Source organism: Maylandia zebra, linkage group LG9 (assembly GCF_041146795.1).
Source record: "Maylandia zebra isolate NMK-2024a linkage group LG9, Mzebra_GT3a, whole genome shotgun sequence".
In the NCBI taxonomy this organism is placed as follows: Eukaryota; Metazoa; Chordata; class Actinopteri; order Cichliformes; family Cichlidae; genus Maylandia; species Maylandia zebra.
Window position 1 is genome coordinate 37,646,670 of NC_135175.1, and position 25,626 is coordinate 37,672,295.

Sequence of the window (25,626 nt, forward strand, 5' to 3'; positions counted from 1 at the left end):
AAGAATTATTTCTAAGTCTGTGTATATTATTGCTTTTCTTTCTTAGGCTGAGGGGTTGTAACCTCTCAGAGAGAAGCTGTGAAGCTCTAGCCACAATCCTCAGCTCCCCATCCAGTAATGTAAAAGAGCTTGACCTGAGTGAAACCAGTTTGCCAGATTCAGGGATGAAGCTACTTTCCTCTGGACTGATGAGTACACACTGTACTTTAGGCAGTCTCAGGTAAGATCTTAAACACTGCAGATTTGTGTAATTTCTTTCATGTCATCTTTCTTGCTCAATGTCAAGGACACCATCATGACATCATAAATTTTAGTGTATAGTCCATATATATGTGTCCATACATGGATGTATCATGACAAACATTTGCAACAGATATTTTTTTTACTGCTCATCAGATGAATTTTTAAAATGAATAATTTATATCTAACAAATCATGTAATATTAAGCACACTCACAAAATGTGCACACAATTTAGACATCAGAAATCAGTACTTTTGATTTACCCAACACAGGGAGGGTTCATGTTAATGTCAGTGGAACTAAGTGTACTATTTTTCATTCAGTTTAAGGAGTTGCAATTTGTCAGAAATCAGCTGTAATTCTCTGGGCTCAGCTCTGAAGTCCAACTCCTCATATCTGAAAGAGCTGGAGCTGAGTTCCAATGACCTACGGGATTCAAGAGTGGAGAAACTCTGTGGTTTTCTGGAGAGTCAGAAATGCAGACTGGAGACTCTGAGGTCAGACACCTTGTTTTAGCTGAGCACTGAGATGAATATAATGTAACAATGCTTTACCTGATAGATGTCATCAGCAGTGTTGGTCAAGTTACTTGAAAAAAGTAATCAGTAACTAATTACTGATTACTTCCCCAAAAAGTAATCCCATTACTTTACTGATTACTTATTTTCAAAAATAATTAATTACTTAGTTACTTAGTTACTTTTTAAAAACACGATTTACAACCTGAAGAGGTGATAAAGCGATAGATCTTTCAGCCCAATTCTATTTTTTCTGCATAATCCATCATACAAAATGTAATCAAATGGAAAAGTCCCTTTTTAAAACTTGTTTTATCAGTTTTAATCTTTTAACTTTATGCATCAAGCAAAAATTAAATTATATGCAACAGAATTCACATTCTGAACTGGAATACATGTCTACAAATGGCTTTTATTAGAACTTCTACTGAATGTGGGGATGTGAAAATTATATTTTAGCATGATCATGTGTCCAAGTTCTCACCAAGTAAATTGCATGCCAGCAAACACCTACTCTGAGGAAACTCACTCTTTCAATTAGATGCAAGTAAAACACAGCAGAAAATAAATAAAATCAAAGACTAGCGGTCCTTTTGCTCTATTTTCACCTGTAAAGCAGGAGTGGGGTAGGCGGAGGTTTACCCTGGTGCAGGTGTGCCGCAGCGGTCAGTGGAAGAATCCACGAATTTCTCTGTGAATTTCCCATTACGTCGTAGCGCACTTGGTGCTTGCTTGGACGTTTAGGGTTTTTTTTTCACTGTAAAAATAAGTTTTCTTCCAACGCACAACAGACACTAATGTTTTTGTCACTTTTTATGGAATCAAACTCAAAGTAAGGTCCGTACTTCCACGCTTTAAACGCTGCATGCTCATGCTCTCTCCCGCACTCGATATATTATCCATTGTTGATCTGCACACAGCTGTTGTCACGAACGTCGCACTCGCTTACGTCACTGTCATGAGACATTCTCGCAAAAAATCACGGTTTTAGTAACGCAGTAACGCAGCGTTCCTACCGGAAAGTAACGGTAATCTAATTACCGTTTTTTCAATAGTAATCCCTTACTTTACTTGTTACTTGAAAAAAGTAATCGGATTACAGTACTCTTGCTGAAGCATTTTGGACTAACTGAAGGCTTTTCAGGGAGTTTCTAGGACATCCTGATAATAATGAATTACAGTACTCGAGCTTAGAAGTGAAAACTCCAAAATACTCCAACACAATATGCTGTGAAATACATTGACTTAATGTGAGTAGTGAGTAGAGTTTCTCAAATACAAGTAAAGTCATCATATTTCCTTTGTTCGAAAACAGCTAGACTTCAGCATTTTTATTTTTTACAGATCGATTATGGAGCACTAAATGATTTCAAACATTAAACGTTGTTTAATAAACTAACATCTTTATTTATATACAGTTTATGGAACTGCTGCTTGTCAGAGATCAGCTGTGCTCTTCTGGGCTCAGCTCTGAAGTCTAATCCTGCACATCTGAGGGAGCTGGACCTGAGTAAAAACAATCTGCATGATCAAGGAGTGAATCAACTGTGTGGTTTTCTGGAGAGTCCACATTGTAGACTGGAGACTCTGAGGTCAGACACTGTGTATTACCTGTGCTGAGATGAATATGTTTTGTGTGTGTGTGTGTAGACGTTCAATTTACAGGAGAAAAAAATTTTTACAATCTTTTTTGGAAATCAAAAAACTTTGTTAATAGTTTAAGAAGCTGTTATACAATTTGGGTTTTGCAGTATTTTAGTTATTAAATTTATGCGATGCTTCTGTTTTCTAGTCGATATGCAGAAAACAACCCTAGAGACCAACTTTAAAAGAAATGCATAAGTCACCAGTGTGGTATTTACCAAGGAGATGCCCTGTCCCCACTGTTGTCATGCATACAGGGAGTGCAGAATTATTAGGCAAATGAGTATTTTGTTCACATCATCCTCTTCATGCATGTTGTCTTACTCCAAGCTGTATAGGCTCGAACGCCTACTACCAATTAAGCATATTAGGTGATGTGCATCTCTTTAATGAGAAGGGGTGTGGTCTAATGACATCAACACCCTATATCAGGTGTGCATAATTATTAGGCAACGTCCTTTCCTTTGGCAAAATGGGTCAAAAGAAGGACTTGACAGGCTCAGAAAAGTCAAAAATAGTGAGATATCTTGCAGAGGGATGCAGCAGTCTCAAAATTGCAAAGCTTCTGAAGCGTGATCATCAAACAAGCAAGCGTTTCATTCAAAATAGTCAACAGGGTCGCAAGAAGTTTGTGGAAAAACCAAGGCACAAAATAACTGCCCATGAACTGAGAAAAGTCAAGCGTGCAGCTGCCAAGATGCCACTTGCCACCAGTTTGGCCATATTTCAGAGCTGCAACATCACTGGAGTGCCCAAAAGCACAAGGTGTGCAATACTCAGAGACATGGCCAAGGTAAGAAAGGCTGAAAGATGACCACCACTGAACAAGACACACAAGCTGAAACGTCAAGACTGGGCCAAGAAATATCTCAAGACTGGTTTTTCTAAGGTTTTATGGACTGATGAAATGAGAGTGAGTCTTGATGGGCCAGATGGATGGGCCCGTGGCTGGATTGGTAAAGGGCAGAGAGCTCCAGTCCGACTCAGACGCCAGCAAGGTGGAGGTGGAGTACTGGTTTGGGCTGGTATCATCAAAGATGAGCTTGTGGGGCCTTTTCGGGTTGAGGATGGAGTCAAGCTCAACTCCCAGTCCTACTGCCAGTTTCTGGAAGACACCTTCTTCAAGCAGTGGTACAGGAAGAAGTCTGCATCCTTCAAGAAAAACATTATTTTCATGCAGGACAATGCTCCATCACACGTGTCCAAGTACTCCACAGCGTGGCTGGCAAGAAAGGGTATAAAAGAAGAAAAACTAATGACATGGCCACCTTGTTCACCTGATCTGAACCCCATTGAGAACCTGTGGTCCATCATCAAATGTGAGATTTACAAGGAGGGAAAACAGTACACCTCTCTGAACAGTGTCTGGGAGGCTGTGGTTGCTGCTGCACGCAATGTTGATGGTGAACAGATCAAAACACTGACAGAATCCATGGATGGCAGGCTTTTGAGTGTCCTTGCAAAGAAAGGTGGCTATATTGGTCGCTGATTTGTTTTTGTTTTGTTTTTGAATGTCAGAAATGTATATTTGTGAATGTGGAGATGTTATATTGGTTTCACTGATAAAAATAAATACCGTATTTTCACGACCATAAGGCACACTTAAAAGTCTTAGATTTTCTTCAAAAAGTACGGCGCGCCCTATAGCGCAGTGCGCCCTGTGTGTTGTAAGGAGGACGTAGTAGAGAACACCATGAGAACGCTAAAGGGTGAAGTGTGGGCATTGATCGTATATACCGGACAATCGCACATACCTGTATAAAAGGACAGGTATGTGCATTATGTGGAACATCGTTGTTTTAACAACCCTGAAAATGGCAAAGACACACGCTTATGAAGCACAGTTTAAACTGAAGGCCATCAGCTATGCGGAGGAACATGGAAATCGAGCAGCCGCGAGAGAATTTAAGATTAACGAATCGATGGTTCGCAAATGGAGGAAGCCAGAAAACAAGCTCCGGCAGGTCAAGAAAACGCAGCTGAGTTTCCGCGGACATAAGGCGAGGTGGCCCGAGTTGGAGGAAAGACTCGAGCGGTGGATCATCGAGCAAAGAACGAGTGGGAGAAGCGTTTCGACGGTCACCATTCGGCTAAAAGCAGTTTCTGTCATGGTTGGCTGTGTGGCAGGCAGGCAAGCAGGAGTGGTGGATCCAAAATGCAGGACTCAGACACAGAAGTACAACTTAAAGCGCAGCTTTATTGCTGGGAAAACCTCTTACTAAACTAAACTCACCAAAAGACAAACAAAAACACTGGTGGACTAAAGCACTGTAGCAGAAACACTGAACTGGAACTGGAGCTGGAGACAAAACACTGGCAACACGGAGGCAAAACACACAGCTTGATGAGGGTACGACGCAACACTGACTCAGAGAAACACAGGGTCTAAATACACTGGGAAGTAACGAGGAGAATGAGACACAGAAGGAGAGCACAGCTGGGGGAAATTAGAACTGACGAGACAAGCAAAGCAGGACACATTCACATAAGTCACGGACCTTCAAAGTAAAACAGGAAGGATCACACAGAGACGCAAACTTGACACCGTGGAGACAGCAACTAAGAAACACAGAGACATAAACCATAAGGCAGAAGACTCTAAGAACCGATAGACATGGAGGGGAACTCAAACATGCAGACACAGACTTACAGAACAGAGGGGACACAGAGAAACAAGAAGGGCAAGGGATCGAAACTAGAAACCATAGAATAACTCACACCAAGTAGAATAATACAAAAATCACAAAGAACTAAAACGCTGGGTCAGGAGACCCAGGACCCTGACAAAACTAGAACCCATAGAATAACTCACACCAAGTACAATAATACAAAAATCACAAAGAACTAAAACGCTGGGTCAGGAGACCCAGGACCCTGACAGTTTCACTAGCTGAAGAGATGAACATTGAACATTTCCAAGGAGGTCCGTCTTGGTGCTTTCGTTTTATGAAACGGTGCCATTTTTCCATCCGGACCAGGACTACGGTAGCGCAGCAACTTCCAGCGGATTATAAGGAAAAGCTGGCCATCTTCCGCTCCTACTGCAGCAAACACATCGGCGACAAAAACATCCAGCCCAGCCACATCACAAACATGGACGAGGTCCCGCTCACTTTTGACATCCCGGTGAGTCACACTGTGGAGAAGGGGACCAGCACGGTAGCGATACGCACAACGGGGTATGAAAAGTCTTCTTTCACTGTTGTGCTTGGCTGCCATGCTAATGGACAGAAACTGCCGCCTATGGTGATTTTTAAGCGAAAGACTTTGCCTAAAGAGAAGTTTCCAGCAGGAATCATCATTAAGGCAAATGAAAAGGGCTGGATGGATGAGGAAATGATGAAAGAGTGGCTGAGGGAGGTGTATGTAAGGAGACCAGGTGGTTTTTTCCACGCATCACCATCGCTCTTAATCTGTGACTCTATGCGTGCCCATCTCACAGCCGATGTGAAAAAACTAGTGAAACAAATGAACTGTGAGCTTGCTGTCATTCCGGGAGGCCTGACAAAGGAACTCCAACCGCTGGGCATCGGTGTGAACCGCCCGTTCAAAGTAAGGCTGCGAGCGGCGTGGGAGCGATGGATGACCGATGGAGACCACAGTTTCACCAAGAGTGGAAGGCAGCGCCGGGCGAGTTACGCCACAATTTGCCAATGGATTGTAGATGCTTGGGCTAACATGTCTGCTGGCACTGTTGTTCGAGCTTTCGCAAAAGCTGGCATCATTTCCGAGGAGCCGCACGGCACGGAAAGTGACTCTGACAGTGAAGAAAGTGAACCTGGCATGTTTGATGGAGATTTAGCGCAGCTGTTCAATTCAGACACAGAGGATGAGGACTTCGATGGGTTTGATTGATGATAAAAATGTGAGTACCAAACTTTGTTTTGCTCCTGCTTTATTTTTAAATACGCACACTTGTATGCTTGTGTGTTGTTGATGATGACGATTACTGGTAATAAAAATGTGAGTACCAAACTCAGTTTTGCTCCTGCTTTATTTTTAAATATGCACACTTGTATGCTTGTGTGTTGTTGATGATGACGATTACCGGTAATAGAAATGTGAGTAAGGTACCAAACTCAGGTTTGCTCCCGCTTTATTTTTAAATACGCATACGGTACTTGTATGCGCCCTATAATCCAGTGCGCCTTATGTGTGTGTTAAATACAGTAATGGCACACATAACTGAGACTGCGCCTTTTAGTACAGTGCGTCTTATGGTCGTGAAAATACGGTAATTGAAATGGGTATATATTTGTTTTTTGTTAAGTTGCCTAATAATTATGCACAGTAATAGTCACCTGCACACACAGATATCCCCCTAAAATAGCTAAAACTAAAAACAAACTAAAAACTACTTCCAAAAACATTCAGCTTTGATATTAATGAGTTTTTTGGGTTCATTGAGAACATGGTTGTTGTTTAATAATAAAACTATTCCTCAAAAATACAACTTGCCTAATAATTCTGCACTCCCTGTAGATGTGAACCCCAGATCATTAGTCAGATCATTAACAATAGTGGATACTAACGTCAGAATGGATCAAAAATTCGCCACCTCCTCTACATGGATGGATCTGTAGCAATGATATTGGAATGTCATTTGGACTGGAGAAGTTTAGTCGGATGGTAACCAAGAGAAGAAAGGTAGTCAAAATGGAAGGGACTGCACTACTAGAAGGCAACATAGCAGACACTGAGGACATCTACTTGTACCTTGGAATCCCAAAGGCAAATAGGATCCATGAAGGGGTTGCAAGGAAAACCACGACCACCAAATACCTGCAGAGAGTAAAGCAAATGCTGAGGGGTCAGGAAGATTAACATTCAACACCTACATCCTGCTAGTCATCAGAGAGGATAATAAGCTGGCCAAAGGAGAAGATAGAAGCTACTGGCATCAAGACAAGCGCCTTACCATGCATCGAGACCTAAGGAGCTTGAAAGGGAGTGACTAGGCTCCTTTAAGTTTCGCAAAGACGTTTCACCTCACGTCCCATATGCTTCTCTTGTAAAACAAAATGGTGGAGTCCCATGTATCTATTTAAACCTCAGTGGGAGCTGTCCCTTAAGTGGTTCATAGACCCTCTCATGCCCCTCATCACATAAGTCAAGGTATAAAAAACAGCATGGGTTATTAGCACTAAAGGTTTTGGGTGAAACCACTGTGAGAGGTTGTCTCCCTATCATATTACCTATTGAGGTCACGTGACACAAGATGTGAGTGGGAATTGAGGCACCTGGGAAGGGATCTGTCGAGGAGCGTGTCAGGCTACATTTCACTGTGTGTTATACTTGTATAACTATGCATGTGACAAATAAAGAACCTTGAACCTTGAACCTTGATCTCAAAACTGCATTGTATGTGGCAGACAGTTTTAAGCCACTCCCTCTGTTCAATGAGTTTTAGACACAGTGCACATAAATCCTGTTTCACTGCTCTTACAAACTCTTTGTCTTCTCTGTCCAAAATGTGAACATTAGCATCCTCAAAAGAGTGACCTTTATCCTTTAGGTTCAAATGTTAAGCTTAGTCTTTTCCTGTCGATGTTGCCCTTCTGTTGTGCTATGTGTTTATGGAGGGGCTGTTTGGTTTCTCCAGTGAAGAGGTCTGAGCACTCCTCACTGCACAGCATACACTACGTTGTTTAGTTTGTGTTTGGGAGTTTTGTCCTTTTGATAAACCAGTTTTTGTCTGAGTGTGTGGCTGGGTCTGAGGTCCACTGGGATATAGTTATTGGAGAAAATTTGTCTGATAAACCTGCTACATAAGAGGTGACAGTGCTGTTCCATTTGTTAGTGTTTCTCTTTAGTTGGTGTCTGACCAGGACAAGGGTCAGTTGTTAAGAGTCAACACCAAAAGGATAATGGTCACTTTTTACTGGATGCCAATTGTTACGGTCATGGGTTGCTAGAAGGTTCTCCCTGTTTGAGAATGCTGTGTTTTTCTTTTCTTCTTTCTCTTTCTCTCCCTCTCTCTCCCCTCTCCCTTTTCCTGTCTTTGAAGTTCCAGGTGCCGCGGCTGAGTAGCGTTATGGCTTGTTAGCCATAGGAGGCTCTGAGCGCCGTGTGTGTATAGCGCTTCTGTTTTCTTTCTACGTTTGGAATACTGTGATAGTGAGAGAGAGCAGTGTAGGCTGGTAGGGGTTCTCCGCCATTTTTGTTTGACCAAAGTTTTCTCCTGTTTTGTGGACAGCCAGAGACGTCAGGTATTGTATTTTTTTTTCTTGAGGGAAGTTATACCACGTGTTTTGTTTATAGGAAGGGGGAGTGTTTTTGTTTGTTATTTTGGCCTCAGAGAGCCTGATGCTTTTAGTTTTTCAGCTCAGCTGTTTCAAGTTTATTCATTTTTTGCTTGCCCCTCCAGGATTTGTGCATACAAATGCATACACTATTATATATTGTACATATATTTATTAGTTTCAGGTTGGCCATTCTTGTATTTTGCTCGTTTGTGTTGTTGTGTTTGCACATCTCTGTTGCTTGTGGGGCTCGCACACAAGAATTTCACTCGCATGTGCTGTGCCAGTGTGCCTGCACATGTGATGTGACAATAAAAGTGATTTGATTTGATTTGATTTTGATTTGATTTGATGTGGGTAAGAATGAAACAGAATTAGAGGCATATTTTAATGCATTTGAACATATTGCCATAGCCTTGCACTGGCCTAAAGAGGTTTGGCCTCTGCTGAGGCAGTGTAAACTGGTGGGTAAGGCGCAGGGGGTGTGTGCGGCTCTCACCGTTAAGGACAGTTTAGTGTATGATAGGGTACTGAGTGCCATTCTCAAAGCATATGAATTAGTGCCTGAAGCTTACAGAAAGCATTTCCGGTCCCTCCGTAGGCCCCCCACGCAAACCTTTCTTGAGTTTGCAAGGAAAAAGGAATATTGTTTGATAGGTGGAGTCAGGAGAGTGGTGTTGTAGATTTTACGGCATGATCCTGGGTCCTTTTGACCCAGCGTTTTGTGTTTTCTATTATTGTAATTTTGGTTCTGTTCTTCCTCGGTTAGTGTTCTTTTCTTTCTGCCCGTGTATATCTGTGTCTGGTCTGCATTTCTGAGTTTGTGTCATTACGTGTATGTGTTTCCTGTTTTACTTTGAAAGTCTCTGTCTTATGTCAGTGTGTTCTGTTTACGTTTCCCCTACCTCGTCAGCTGTTATGTCCCCCAGGCGTGTTTCCCTCCTGTTTCCCATCCCTGATTACTGGTATGTGTACTTATAGTGTGTGTTCACCCGTCCTAAACTAATTGGTCTGTGTTGTTTCCCTCGGTCTCCCTGTGTCTCTCTGTGTATTTCCCCGGACCTCCCTGCATCTTCGTTTCTGGTTTGTTTTGTTAGTTTTGCCCAGTTTAGGTTTTCCAGTTTCATGTCCACCCGCACCCGGCAGGGGGGGGAAATGATCCTTGGGGAGTCAGTTTTGGGACCAATCCTGGCCGAGAACAGGAGGGTGACTGCTGGTGGGTCGGTCCCTAAGTGTGCCCTGTGAATGCCAAAGTGGCGGCGGTAGTAAACTACCCTGTTCCTACCACCTGGCGGGAACTTAGGCGGTTCCTGGGCCTCGTGGGCTACTATCGGTGTTTCTGCTGGAACTTCTCAACCGTGGTGGCCCCTCTAACCCGCCTCTGTAGCCCAAAGGAACCTTTTTAGTGGACCACTGAGTGCCAACACATCTTTGATGGTGCTAAGTCCCTCCTGTGCAGTGCTGGCCGCCCCAGATTTCATTAGAGCATTCAGCCTGGAGGTGGACGCCAGTGCCATGGGGGCTCCAGAAGGGAACTGATGACATCAATAATCCAATCTCCTACTTCTAGAGATGGGCTCTACTAGTTCAGGAATACAACTTGGACATCAGACATAAAAAAGGGGTAGACAATATATTAGCGGATGCACTGTCCAGTGCACATCAGTTAACCACACAGAGCACTGGTTTTACTAGAGGTGGATTTTTAGGGCGTTACGGTCGGAGATTCTCCCTGTTGGAGAATGCTGTTTTTTCCTCCTCTCTCGCTCTCTCTCTCTCTCTCTCTCTCTCTCTCTCTCTCTCTCTCTCTCTCTCTCTCTCTCTCTTCCTGCCCTGTTTTTCAGGTTCTAGGTCCCATGGCTGAGAGTCCTTACGGCTTGTTAGCCATGGGATAAAAAAGGCGGGCATTCTGCAAGCTTCAGCCATTTGAAGTTTCACTTTACTGGACTTCTGTAAACTGAATCTGAATTTTCAGCTCCAAGAAAACTATAAAACACTGAAGAATTTCAAGCACATAACTAATTAACTTAAATCTTTCATTTATTATTCAGACTGGAGAATTGCAGGTTATCGGAGATCAGCTGTCTGGGCTTAGCACTGAAGTCCAATCCCTCCAACATGAGAGAGCTGTACCTGAGTCAGAACAACCTGCAGTATTCAGGAGTGAAACAGCTGTGTGGCTTTCTGGAGGGTCGAAACTGTAGACTGGAAACACTGGGGTAAGATGCCCTGTTTATGTTGTGCAGAAATGAAAGTATATAACATAAGTTTGAGTAAGAGAAAGGGTTTTCTACCCCAGCATAGACTTTCCCAGGGAGGCTGAGATGTGTGATCCCCCTATATTTGGAGCATTCCTTCCATGGTATGACAATATCCTCAGTTGAAGTCATCAGTGCTCCACCTGCACTATACACAGTGCAGGTGGAGCACCAGATTCTATCTGAGGCAATCTGAAAGTTTTTTTCCATGGCCTCCACGAACTCCTCCTTGACCCAAGTTTTTGTTACTGTGACTGCCCAAGCTGCGTTCTGCTTGGCCTGTTGGTACCTATTGGCTCCCTCCAAAGTCCCACAGGCTAACCAATCCAAATAGGACTGCTTCTTGAGCCTTATGGCTCCCTTCACCTCTGGTGCCCCCCATCTGATTTAGGGGTTACCACTATGACAGGCACCAACCTCCGTGTGGAGGTTGTAGCAGTTTCAGCAATGGAGCTGAACATGATTTATTGATGATCTATATACCCAGTTTCCCTTGGAATTCTGTTGAATCTCTGTCAGAGGGGGAGTTAATGATCTCGTGGATGGGGGCCTCTGCCAGGTGTTCCCAGTGCACCTTCACTATACATTTACTCCAAGCTGTCCAGCATCCTCCTCCGCTACCTTATCCAACTCATCACAAGCTGTTGATCAGTTGACAGCTCAGCGCCTCTCTTCACCAAAGTATCCAGAACATATGGCAGCAGATCTGATGATATGATAACAAAATTGATAACTAACCTGTGGCCTAGGGTATCCATGTGCACTGGACCCTGGTCCAGTGCTTAACCTCTTAAGCCCCAAGCCCACCTGATCTCCTGCCTTTTGCCCACGTATCAGGGGGCGTTGGGGCTTAAGAGGTTAACGCAGGTTTCTGATTGGCTTTCAAGCAACTACCTCGTTCTAAACACGAACAAGACTGAGACCATGATCATAGCTCCTCCTGAGCTACATTCTAAAATTAATCAGGTTCTTGCCTCTTTCAGTTCTTCTGTCAAGTCAAATATTCAGAATCTTGGAGTAATATTTGACTCTTCTCTGGGCCTTGACTTTCATGTAATATCTTTGTCTTGTTCCTGTTTCTTTCACTTAAGAAACATCTCTAAACTGTGACATATGGTCTCTTTAGATGAACTGGAAAAATCTCATCCATGCATTTGTGTCATCACGTTTACTGTAATTCCCTGTTTACCAGCTTGGATAAATCACATTTCTCTCTCCTCCAGGCAATACAAAATGCAGCAGCCAGTCTACCAACTCGTTCTAGGAAGCGTGCTAACATTACTCCCATCTTATATTCTTTACATTGGCTTCCAATAGTGTTTAGAATTTGTTTTAAAATTCTTGTTTTATCATACAGAGCATTACATGGCCAGGCCCCAGATTATTTATCCAAGCTTCATATAAAATACACTGCTGCTCATCGTCTCCGCTCATAGACTCAGAGTCTGTTGGTTGTTCCCCGTACACGACTGAAGACGAAAGGGGGCAGAGCCTTTCAGTCTGTTGCACCAAGGCTGTGGAACAGTCTACCACCACAATTACATATGGTTGACTGTGGATTCTTTTAAAAATCAGTTAAAAACTTTACTGTTCAAACAAGCATTTTGTTGATCTACGTATTTTATATTCTTCACATTATTTAACTTACATTTAACCTTTTACATTGTGTATAAGATCGATTGATTGTACTGTTTATTTTAAACTTTCTGCACAGCGCTTTGTGACTGCCTGTCTGTGAGAAGGGCTTAATAAATAAACTTAACTTACTTTCTTATGGACACCATTATGTTCAAACATGGTGTTTGTCATGGACAAACTGTGGTTTGTGCAGAAGTCCAGTAACAGAACACTGCTTGGGTTCAGATCTGTCAGGCCGTTCCTCCCAGTCACACCCCTCCAGGTCTCACTGTCATTGCCTACATGAGCATTGAAGTGTCCCAGAAAGGCAACAGAGTCCCAAGGTTAAGTAGCCTTAAGCACCCCACCCAGGGACTCCAAGAAGGTTGGGCACTCTGAACTGTGGTTTGACACATAAGCGCAGACAGCATTCAGGACCCATTCCCTGACCCTAAGGTGCAGGGAAAAAAAAACTCTCATCCACTGGAAAAAACCAAAGGGGAAACTAGAATAGCCACCCCCAGCCCGATGCCTCTCACCAAGATCTACTCCAGACTGAGTCTAGCCAGGTGTCTGGTTTTGGAGCCCAAGCTGTGCATTGAGGTGAGCACAACTATATCTAGTTGGTACCTCTCAACCTCACGCAGTAGCTCAGGCTCCCTCCCCAGCAGAGAAGTGACATTCCATGTCTCAGTCACTAGTCTCACCAGGACCAATGGGAGACCCTATCAGGAGGGCAAAACCCTTGACAACACAGACAACTTACCCACTGGGATCCCTGGGACACACAAATCCATGCACCACAATGAGGTAGCGATTCACAAAAGGGTGTATATATACAGTGGGATGCAAAAGTTTGGACAACCTTGTTAATAGTCATTATTTCCGTGTATAAATTGTTGGTTGTTACAATAAAAAATGTCAGTTAAATATATCATATAGGAGACACACAGTGATATTTGAGAAGTGAAATGAAGTTTATTGGATTTACAGAAAGTGTGTAATAATTGTTTAAACAAAATCAGGCAGGTGCATAAATTTGGGCACTGTTGTCATTTTATTGATTTCAAAACTTTTAGAACTAATTATCGGAACTCAAATTGGCTCGGTAAGCTCAGTGACCCCTGACCTACATACACAGGTGACTCCATTAATGAGAAAAAGTATTTAAGGTGGTCAATTGTAAGTTTCCCTCCTCTTTTAATATTCTCTGAAGAGTAGCAACATGAGGGTCTCAAAACAACTGTCAAATGACCTGAAGACAGAGATTGTTCACCATCATGGTTTAGGGGAAGGATACAGAAAGCTGTCTCAGAGATTTAAACTGTCTGTATCCACAGTTAGGAACATACTGAGAAAATGGAAGACCACAGACTCAGTTCAAGTTACGGCTCAAAGTGGCAGACCAAGAAAAATCTTGGATAGACAGAAGCGACGAATGGTGAGACCAGTCAGAGTCAACCCACAGACCAGCACCAAAGACCTACAACATCATGTTACAGCAGATGGAGTCACTGTGCATCGTTCAACCATTCGGCGCACTTTACACAAGGAGATGCTGTATGTGAGAGTGATGCAAAGGAAGCCTTTTCTCCACCCACAGCACAAACAGAGCCGCTTGAGGTATGCTAAAGCAAATTTGGACAAGCCAGCTTCATTCTGGAATAAGGTGCTGTGGACTGATGTAACTAAATTGAGTTATTTGGGCATAACAAGGGGCGTTATGCATGGAGGAAAAAGAACACAGCATTCCAAGAAAAACACCCGCTACCTACAGAAAAATATGGTGGTGGTTCCATCATGCTGTGGGGCTGTGTGGCCAGTGCAGGGACTGGGAATCTTGTAAAAGTTGAGGGACACATGGATTCCACTCAGCATCAGCAGTTTCTGGAGGCCAATGCATCTTTCAACAAGACAATGACCCGAAACACTGCTCTAAATCCACTAAGGCATTCATGCAGAGGAACAGGTACAACGTTCTGGAATGGCCATCTCAGTCCCCAGACCTGAATATTATTGAAAATCTGTGGTGTGAGTTAAAGAGAGCTGTCCATGCTCGGAAGCCATCAAACCTGAATGAACTAGAGATATTTTGTAAAGAGGAATGGTCCAAAATACCTTCAACCACAATCCAGACTCTCATTGGAACCCACAGGAAGCGTTTAGAGGCTGTAATTTCTGTAAAGGTGGATCTACTAAATATTGATTTCATTTCTTTTTTTGTGGTGCCCAAATTTATGCACCTGCCTGATTTTGTTTAAACAATTATTGCACGTTTTCTGTAAATCCAATAAACTTCATTTCACTTCTCAAATATCACTGTGTGTGTCTCCTATATGATATATTTAACTGACATTTTTTATTGTAACAACCAGTGATTTATACAGGAAAATAATGACCATTACAAGGTTGCCCAAACTTTTGCATGTTTAAATCCATGCATAGTTGAAATTTCAACGCCTTTATTTTTATATACACATACTTACATATATATCTCATAGGAACATCATCTTAATATTTCCATATTTAGTGAAACAGAAGTATACAGTCATTAATTTGTTTCACTCATTGTTCTGTTTATATTTTGGTATTTGTTATACTTCATTTAGAATTTTAATTTTCAGCTTCTGTGTTCAACTTCTACATTCTGGATCTTTTTCATCTCTAAACAGATAATACTTCCTATGCTTTATTCAGATTGAGGAGCTGCAGTTTGTCAGAGATCAGCTGCCTGTTTGCAGCTCTGAAGTCTAACCCTTCCCATCTTAAACATCTGGACCTGAGAGGGAACAAGCTGCAGGATTCGGGAATGAAACAGTTGTGTGGTTTTCTGGAGAGTCGGCAATGTAGACTGGAGACTCTGAGGTCAGAAACTGTGTTTTTGTTGTGCTGGCACTAAACTGACAGAAGACTGATATGATACTAAACCATAGTATTTTGACCGTTTCAGTCCAAAAGCTAAACATTTAAAACCCTAATATAAGAGAAGTCTTCGAAGTGATAATTTACTCTGACTTACCTTCTTTTTTTGTCAGGAAGAATTCAGACCAGGGCATTTTTTTTATTGGTTAATCTCTGAAGTATTTCTGATAGTATTATGGCCATTGTAGGTAAAGCCAATAAAAAGAAAAAGAGAAAACCATTATAGGGACAGGAGATATTATAAAGTGGTACATTATTTACAAAAACAGGCAGAAAACAAGATCAGGGAAAACGAAAGATGTGTGGTCAGGAATGAAAAAGATCACAGAACAAGAACTATTAAACCGTGGGAAACCTAAATAGAGCCAATGTGTTTAACACCTTAAGTCTAGGACCCATCCAAACTCACCTCAGCTCAGGTACAGATATATGAAGGAAATACAAAAATACAATTAAGTACAATCAATGAAAAAAGTAAGATAATACACTATATACAATGGTAGCATACACAGTATGTGATGGATATAGTTGGAAATATGGAAGACAAACTATATAGCTTGGAAGGTCATGGAAGGTCCATTTTTACAGCACATCTTCAATCTTAGTTTGAGCCAGGAGAAGATACCATTACTCTGGAAAACATCCTGTTTTGTCTCAATATTGATGAACTCTGCCCCATCTGCCCTCTATTGCACACTTGTTACCTTAACATCTTACGTCATTACTTTTTTTTTTTTTTTTAAAACTCGGCTTGGCCAGTCTTAGGCTCCAGAGGGCTACCTCTCTTGACCGATGGCAGTTTACTTTCTCAACTTTTAAGTTGAGGAGTTACCAAATTGTGTTTTGTTGAAAATCATGTACTATGATTATGTATTTCATCTGGATACTGCAACTGAGCAGAAAAAAAAATATGGTGTCTTTAAAAGTATTGCTTTCTTAAAAAATACGAGTAAGCCATAGTATAATTTAGCTTATTTGAAAGCAAAGAAAGTTATAGATATTTCTATAGTTTGAACACCTTAACACTAATCTGGCTGCCTTGTTCTTGACTAACTGAAGTCTGATCAGATCTGTCTTATTAGCTGCTGACCAAATGATTGAACAGTACTCTAGATGAGATAATACTAGTGCATTAATGACACCTTTCATAATTGAAAAAGTAATATAAAAGGAGCATTTCCTAGCCATAGCTATGCACTGTCCCATTTTCTTAATAACACAGTCAATGTGCTGAGACCATGAAAGGTGGTGGTTTATAGTAACACCAAGTAATTTAATCTGGGTCACCTGTTCTAGTACCATTGGGGTGATTGTGGCTCAAGAGTTGGGGGTTCGCCTTGTAATCGGAAGGTTGCCGGTTCGAGCCCCGGCTTGGGCAGTCTCAGTCGTTGTGTCCTTGGGCAAGACACTTCACCTGTTGCCTACTGGTGGTGGTCAGAGGGCCCGGTGGCGCCAGTGTCCGGCAGCCTGGCCTCTGTCAGTGCGCCCCAGGGTGGCTGTGGCTACAATGTGGCTTGCCATCACCAGTGTGTGAATGTGTGTGTGTGAATGGGTGGATGACTGGATATGTAAAGCGCTTTGGGGTCCTTAGGGACTAGTAAAGCGCTATATAAATACAGGCCATTTACCATTCCAGCTATGGAAAGATTTAGTTGTGGGTTAGTTGTGACTAAGCGTACTCTACTTCCTATTAACATAGATTTTAGATGTTTAAAATCATGTTAATTTTACTTAGCCAGTAAAACACGTTCAGCAAATCTTGTTGCAATACGTTGGTCAATTCAGAGTTGCCACTGGCTAAATAAAACATGGTGGAATCATCAGCATACATTACAAGATGAGATTTATCCAAGACATACGGCAGATCATTTGTGAAAACTGAATAGAGAAGTGGACGCCAAGCCAAGAAGAAAAAGACATGGTGAGATATTTTTGGAGGCCCAAGCCTGAGTTGAACACCATTTCTAACCTTGGAGAAATGGTAAATATGGTGGAGGGCTTCATATACCTGGGTGTTCACCTTATTAATAGACTGGACTGGAAGTGTGTCATTGACTCATTGAGGAAAGACTATTGTAGTCTCTACTTCTGGAGGAAGCGTAATTTAAAAAAAAATTATAAAAAACATTTACAAATAATTTTTAATGTAGTGCAATCTGTTGCTAGTGAAATTTCCTTTGCAGCTATCTGTTGAGATAACAGCTTCAGAGTCATACCACCAGAAAGGTGGTATGACGTGCAATATACTGCTAACAATATTCAGCCCATCCAAATAATTGAATTCAGGTGTTCCAATCACCTCCAGTTCCCCAGGTGTACAAAATCAAACACCTAGACATGAAGACTGCTTTTGTAAACATTTGTTACAGAATGGGTTGCTTATAGCAAAGTGAAAGTGCTAAAAATTGATTCTGTTTATCTGGACATAGGATTTTCAGTGGAAGAAGCATTTCGTCACTCATCCAAGTGACTTCTTCAGTCTCAGCTGACTGCAGGTTTCCAACCTTACAGGGGGTGCAGAATTATTAGGCAAGTTGTATTTTTGAGGAATAATTTTATTATTGAACAACAACCATGTTCTCAATGAACCCAAAAAACTCATTAATATCAAAGCTGAATGTTTTTGGAAGTAGTTTTTAGTTTGTTTTTAGTTTTAGCTATTTTAGGGGGATATCTGTGTGTGCAGGTGACTATTACTGTGCATAATTATTAGGCAACTTAACAAAAAACAAATATATACCCATTTCAATTATTTATTTTTACCAGTGTAACCAATATAACATCTCCACATTCACAAATATACATTTCTGACATTCAAAAACAAAACAAAAACAAATCAGCGACCAATATAGCCACCTTTCTTTGCAAGGACACTCAAAAGCCTGCCATCCATGGATTCTGTCAGTGTTTTGATCTGTTCACCATCAACATTGCGTGCAGCAGCAACCACAGCCTCCCAGACACTGTTCAGAGAGGTGTACTGTTTTCCCTCCTTGTAAATCTCACATTTGATGATGGACCACAGGTTCTCAATGGGGTTCAGATCAGGTGAACAAGGTGGCCATGTCATTAGTTTTTCTTCTTTTATACCCTTTCTTGCCAGCCACGCTGTGGAGTACTTGGACACGTGTGATGGAGCATTGTCCTGCATGAAAATAATGTTTTTCTTGAAGGATGCAGACTTCTTCCTGTACCACTGCTTGAAGAAGGTGTCTTCCAGAAACTGGCAGTAGGACTGGGAGTTGAGCTTGACTCCATCCTCAACCCGAAAAGGCCCCACAAGCTCATCTTTGATGATACCAGCCCAAACCAGTACTCCACCTCCACCTTGCTGGCGTCTGAGTCGGACTGGAGCTCTCTGCCCTTTACCAATCCAGCCACGGGCCCATCCATCTGGCCCATCAAGACTCACTCTCATTTCATCAGTCCATAAAACCTTAGAAAAACCAGTCTTGAGATATTTCTTGGCCCAGTCTTGACGTTTCAGCTTGTGTGTCTTGTTCAGTGGTGGTCGTCTTTCAGCCTTTCTTACCTTGGCCATGTCTCTGAGTATTGCACACCTTGTGCTTTTGGGCACTCTAGTGATGTTGCAGCTCTGAAATATGGCCAAACTGGTGGCAAGTGGCATCTTGGCAGCTGCACGCTTGACTTTTCTCAGTTCATGGGCAGTTATTTTGTGCCTTGGTTTTTCCACAAACTTCTTGCGACCCTGTTGACTATTTTGAATGAAACGCTTGATTGTTCGATGATCACGCTTCAGAAGCTTTGCAATTTTGAGACTGCTGCATCCCTCTGCAAGATAACTCACTATTCTTGACTTTTCTGAGCCTCTCAAGTCCTTCATTTTGCCAAAGGAAAGGACGTTGCCTAATAATTATGCACACCTGATATAGGGTGTTGATGTCATTAGACCACACCCCTTCTCATTACAGAGATGCACATCACCTAATATGCTTAATTGGTAGTAGGCTTTCGAGCCTATACAGCTTGGAGTAAGACAACATGCATGAAGAGGATGTGGACAAAATTGTCACGGTTTGCGGGGCAAGCCGTGTGGAGTTGAAATAGGACCCAAAATGCGGCAGCTCTGGTGCAGATGAGTGTTTATTTGACAACCGAAAATACAAACAGCAACGGTGTGGGTACCATGAAACAGGAAAACCTAAACTGGGTAGAACTAATAACACAAACCAGAAACGAGGATGCAGGGAGGTCCGGGGAAATACATACGGGAAGACGCAGGGAGACCAAGGGGAAACAACACAGACGAACCAGCAACTACCATGACAGAAGACACAACTTAAATACACTCAGAGAACACAGGGAGATTACACACAGGTGGGGAACACAGGTGACACTGATAAACATAACGAGACAGGGCAGGAGTGAACACAACATGACGCATACTGACGAGAGACTGTCAAAGTAAAACAGGAAGTACACAGAGGTTCAGACAGGAGGAGAGAGAGCACGGGGAGAACACAGACATAACAGGCTGGGGGAAACATGGACTAAACACAAAGAGAGACGAGAGCTCATAAATACACAGAGGGGCACAAAGGGGGTAAGAGTCACAAAGGGAAAACACTTAGGGAACACCACAACAGGACACCTCAGAAAACATGGCCTAAATAAGGAGTGAAAATACAAGGAACCAAGAATACTGGGCCAACATGGCCCAGGACCATGACAAAAATACTCATTTGCCTAATAAGATAAGATAAGATAAGATAACCTTTATTAGTCCCACACGTGGGAAATTTGTTTTTTCTTTTTTTTTTTTTTTTTTTTTTTTTTTAATAATTCTGCACTCCCTGTATAAACAGTACATTTGCATAATGACAAACTAGAACCACTGAATGAACAATGAGCTGTGAGGTCAGTTTCATGATGATTAGCATTTAAATTGTCATGTCCATGGATCACTAGCCATGAGTACCATTCCAGGAAAGTTGAGAATTGCTGAAGTTACAGCATTGTAAGATGGTGAAATGGTCACTAAAAAGGCTATGCCCAGATGAACAGAATCAATTCTTTGGGATTTCCTTACGTAGATGATTGAGCATGCATCAAGACAAAGTGGAAGTGATTGAACATGGCAGCAAATGAAGTCAGAGTGGGGTTAGTGGTTTTTCAGGAGTTGAGATTGTTCCCCTTGTTTCAGTGAAAGGAACTCTTAATGCTTCAGCATAACAAGACATTGAATTCAATTCAATTCAATTCAATTCAATTTTATTTATATAGCACCAAATAACAACAAAAGTCGCCTCAAGGCACTTCATAAATACAGAGAAAAACCCAACAATCATATGACCCCCTATGAGCAAGCACATTGGCGACAGTGCGAAGGAAAAACTCCCTTTTAACAGGAAGAAACATCCGGCAGAACCAAGCTCGGGGAGGGGTGGCCATCTGCTGCGACCAGTTGGGGAGAGAGAAGGAAGACAGGATAAAGACATGCTGTGGAAGAGAGACAGAGGTTAATAACAGATATGATTCAATGCAGAGAGGTCTATTAATATATAGTGAGTGAGAAAGGTGACTGGAAAGGAAAAACTCAATGCATCATGGGAATCCCCCAGCAGCCTACGTGTATTGCAGCATAAATAAGGGAGGATTCAGGGTCACCTGGTCCAGCCCTAACTATATGCTTTAGCAAAAAGGAAAGTTTGAAGCCTAATCTTAAAAGTAGAGATAGTGTCTGTCTCCTGAATCCAAACTGGAAGCTGGTTCCACAGAAGAGGGGCCTGAAAACTGAAGGCTCTGCCTCCCATTCTACTTTTAAATACTCTAGGAACAACAAGTAGGCCTGCAGAGCGAGAGTGAAGTGCTCTAATAGGGTGATATGGTACTACAAGGTCATTAAGATAAGATGGGGCCTGATTATTTAAGGCCTTGTATGTGAGGAGCATGAATTTGAATTCAATTCTGGATTTAACAGGAAGCCAATGAAGGGAAGCCAATACAGGAGAAATCTGCTCTCTCTTTCTAGTCCCTGTCAGGACTCTTGTTGAAGCATTTTGGATTAGCTGAAGGCTTTTCAGTGAGTTTTTTGGACATCCTGATAATAATGAATTACAGTCGTCCAGCCTGGAAGTAATAAATGCATGAACTAGTTTTTCAGCGTCACTCTGAGACAGGATATTTCTAATTTTAGAGATGTTGCACAAATGGAAGAAAGCAGTCTTACATATTTGTTTAATATGTGCATTGAAGGACATATCCTGGTCAAAAATGACTCCAAGGTACCTCACAGTGTTACTGGAGGCCAAGGTAATGCCATCCAGAGTAAGAATCTGGTTAGATACCATATTTCTAAGATTTTCAGGGCCGAGTACAATAACCTCAGTTTTATCTGAATTAAGAAGCAATGACAATGTTATGCTCCCAAATTTTTGGGAAAAGTTTGGTGATGGCCCTTTCTGCTCCAACATGACTGCTCACCAGTGCAGAAACGAAGACACATAAAGATATGGATAAGTGAGTTTGGTGTGGAACAATTTGACTGGCCTGTACAGAGTGCTGACCGCCTGAGTTCTTGAAACAGCTTTATTACTACAGTCACAGGCAACTAAAATACAAAGAACTGAAGTAAACATACACTGAGAAATATTAGCAATGAAACTACACTGGACACTAACAGGACACACAGCTGGCGAAATAAGGGAGATCACGACAATGCACAGCTAGAGATACAGACAATATAAACAGGAGAGGAAACAGGGGAAGCAAAAATGATCATGATGCATGCAGGACAAGTGGCTATCAGAATAAAACAGAAAACAGATGATATACACAAGGAAAGGGGAAACAGACACTGATTTTGACTAAACATGGAACCAGAGAGAGACAACAAGGCCAGAAAAAGTATAATTAAACTCAGTACTACAAAACAATAAAACAGAAACTTAACACAAGACACTGACAAAATAAGGCTGAAAGTACAGATTGCAGAGACACAACCTCGACACACAAAAAGAAAGTGAAAAACAGAGACAAAACTGACAACACAAGAAGGGACATGGGGGAAGCATAATAACAGAAACCTAAACCTAGATAACAAACTAACCTGGGGATACACAGAGGGATTACAAAGAATGAAAATGAAATGAATGGAAATGCTTTTGGATGTCCTATATTAGTCCTATATTAAATGTCTTTGTCATTCTGCAATATAATTTCCTTAATTCAGATTGATGGGCTGCTGTTTGTCAGAGATTAGCTGTACTCCTTTGGGCTCAGCTCTGAAGTCCAACCCCTCCTATCTGAGAGAACTGGACCTGAGTCACAACAACGACCTGCAGGATTCAGGAGTGAAGCAGCTCTGTGGTTTTCTGGAGAGTCGGCACTGTAGACTGGAGATTCTGAGGTCAGACAAGTCATTTTTTAAACTTATGATATAAAGACTGTGGTGACACAAAGCTCATGTTATAATAATTCTCTTAGATTATATATTAGAGGTGCAAGGTCGGATGACAGAATGCAAAAATAGCTAAAGAAATAATGGTTTCTGGCTGCTTGAAAGATGTGCAAAAACCAAACATCAGTGTATATAAAAAAAAAAATCTAAATATGAGGAATCACAGAAAAACAGCAAAGGTCAAACCTAAACAGTGCATGGAAGATACAGAGGCCATAACAAAACAACAAAAGGAAAGAAATGAAAAACAATAGAAAACAAACAAACAAAAGACTGTATGTACACAAAGAAGGCTGAATAAACAAAATGAAATAGATAGGGAATGTGGCATGGAGAAACACCTCTTGACAGCGCCAAATCACAACTACTGTCACCTCAAGGCGCTTTATATTGTAAGCTAGACCCTACAATAATAGATACAGAGAAAAACCTAATAATCATATGACGTCCTGTGAGCAAGCACTTTGGCAACAGTCGGAAGGAAAAACTCCCTTTTAACAGGAAGAAACCTCCGGCAGAATCAGGCTCAGGGACGGGAGGGGCCATCTGCTGTGACCGGTTGGGGAGAGAGAAGGAAGACAGGTTAAAGACATGCTGTGAAAGAGAGACAGAGATTAATAACAGATATGATTCAGTGCAGAGAGGTCTATTAACACATAGTGATTGAAGAAGAGACACCCAGTGAATCATGGGAATCCCCCAGCAGCCTACACCTATTGCAGAGAGGTGACATTGATTTCACTAGAACCAGTTTTGGATTAGATTAAAAACCCCAGGGACTTCACCCCTGACCATTGCCTACTTCATTCTGCAGAGGATCCCCATAGCTCCTCTTGTGATTGGTGGGTCCAAAAGAGGGTGGATCCATGTTGCTCTTTCAGATTGAGCCCAGGGAGGTCCCATGGGCCAAAGCTGGGCCAATTAAAAAAAAATAAAAAAAATAAAAGATATTCATTTAAGTTATTTAAGGTAAAAAACATGTATCTCATAGGAAAATAGCAATAGCCTCAAAAGACATAGAGATACACCTTTCAACACTTTTCAAAGCATTTCTTAAAGAATTTTGGCATGTGCTGTTTGGATTTTTCTTTTTCTGAATTTATATATAGTCTCTAAACTTTCTTGTGTGCGGAAGAGATATGAAACACTGAGTAATTTAATTTAGAAACTTTGTCTAATGAATTTATGTTCTTTCTTCAGACTGGATAGCTGCAGTTTGTCCGAAATCAGTTGTGCAGCTCTGGCCTCAGCTCTGAAATCCAACCCCTCACATCTAAAAGAGCTAGACTTAACTGACAATAAACTGAAAGATGCAGACATGAGGCAGCTGTGTGATCTGGTGGAGAAACCAAATTGTGGACTGAAGACTCTGAGGTCAGTGGATGGTTTAAGTGTGCCCATGTTGCTTTACATTTATTACTAAATGTATGTATTTTCTTTTAATATTTTCTGTAAACCTATAGCCTATGAGGCTGATTTTTCCCATGTAATTGTGAGATATTTGTATAGCTTTGTAGATAGCTGGATCAAGTCACATATTTGTAAGTAATGTTTAATTCCTGCCACCTTAAAGGCTTGTAGCGCATAACCTATTGATACAGATAGCTTAATCATATTTAAGATTGAAACATTAATTAACTGTAGAACTTATTTGAGCAGTCTTGTAGCATTACGTCGATGATGGTTTGGGGAAAGTGACTATTGAAGCCAGAATGATCAATCTGAATAAAAGAGTCTAAAGTGGAGGTCGAGCTGTCATACCTTCAGTCAAGCGAAGGCTAGTTTGACTTTGTCTGCTGATGTCTAAATATCCCCCCTCCACTGAAAAAAATTAAGTCGTTTCCCATGTTCACAAATGTCTATGTATATTTGCAGGTGGAAGCTCTGATAAACTTGTGTATGCTGACAGAGAGTGACCTGTGTCCTGATGATATGGAGAGGCTGAAGAAGCAGTAGCTTGTGTGTACAGATCCTGTGAATGGGAAAGATCACAGATTTTTGAAGATAGAAGACCTCAACAAGCACAAAGAATTAGATGGAAAGGTCATGTAAAATGTTAAAAAAAATAATCTGTTGCACTAATTACCATGAAATCCAACTTTTAACTGTAATGTAATAGGATGATGGTGTGATTCAACTTGTGTTATCGTAATGAAAACAAAAAATAAGGATGAAAAGATAAATGAAGGTTGACATTGGTTATAAGCTGATTAAACCTTTGATCTATAACTGTACAATAGGGAAGTGAAAGCGCTGCGGATATCTTATGTGGAGATGGTCAGTGGAGAGGTGCCATCAACATTATTTGTATTTACATGTTCAATTTTATTCTGTTCTTTCTCACAATAAACTTCTGTCTACACCAAAAAGCTGCTGGTGTCCCAGAATTTTAATTTTAACTAACACAGCTTTAGGTCCCTTTAATTGGACCCACAGGCAGATTTGGTTTGCTGCAGGACACTCAGCTATCTTCACGTTTAACAAAATGACACATCTGACAGATTAGCAGAGTATAACAGAGTGGAACGGGAAGCACACTGATCAATGGTAAATTGTTTTCACAGTCACAGTGATGGAAATATGTTGGTCACTGATGCCCCTTCTTCCTTTGGGCCATTCAGACTGCTAACAAACTCACCTCTCCTCACCAATCTGTGCCATGGTCTGAGTGACCCTCATCACTCAGGACACTGACACACTCACACCAAGTCCTTTGCACTACCTCCAAGCACTTTGCTCTCCAGTGTGTGCCTTTGTCTTGTTT

General features: G+C 41.6%; 1 protein-coding gene across 1 annotated transcript in view; it reads left to right on the forward strand.

The window, feature by feature from the left end:
• Positions 1 to 25,231, forward strand: part of LOC101475819 (NACHT, LRR and PYD domains-containing protein 3) — a 37,730-nt gene extending 12,499 nt beyond the window's left edge. The window contains exons 4-11 of the mRNA XM_024803725.2: positions 47 to 220; positions 565 to 738; positions 2,178 to 2,351; positions 10,697 to 10,864; positions 15,218 to 15,385; positions 22,635 to 22,811; positions 24,063 to 24,236; positions 24,738 to 25,231. Of these exons, the coding sequence (XP_024659493.2) occupies positions 47 to 220; positions 565 to 738; positions 2,178 to 2,351; positions 10,697 to 10,864; positions 15,218 to 15,385; positions 22,635 to 22,811; positions 24,063 to 24,236; positions 24,738 to 24,750 (1,222 nt within the window). The 3' untranslated portion in view covers positions 24,751 to 25,231. The remainder of the gene's footprint in view (positions 1 to 46; positions 221 to 564; positions 739 to 2,177; positions 2,352 to 10,696; positions 10,865 to 15,217; positions 15,386 to 22,634; positions 22,812 to 24,062; positions 24,237 to 24,737) is intronic.
• The last annotated feature ends 395 nt before the right edge of the window (positions 25,232 to 25,626 follow it).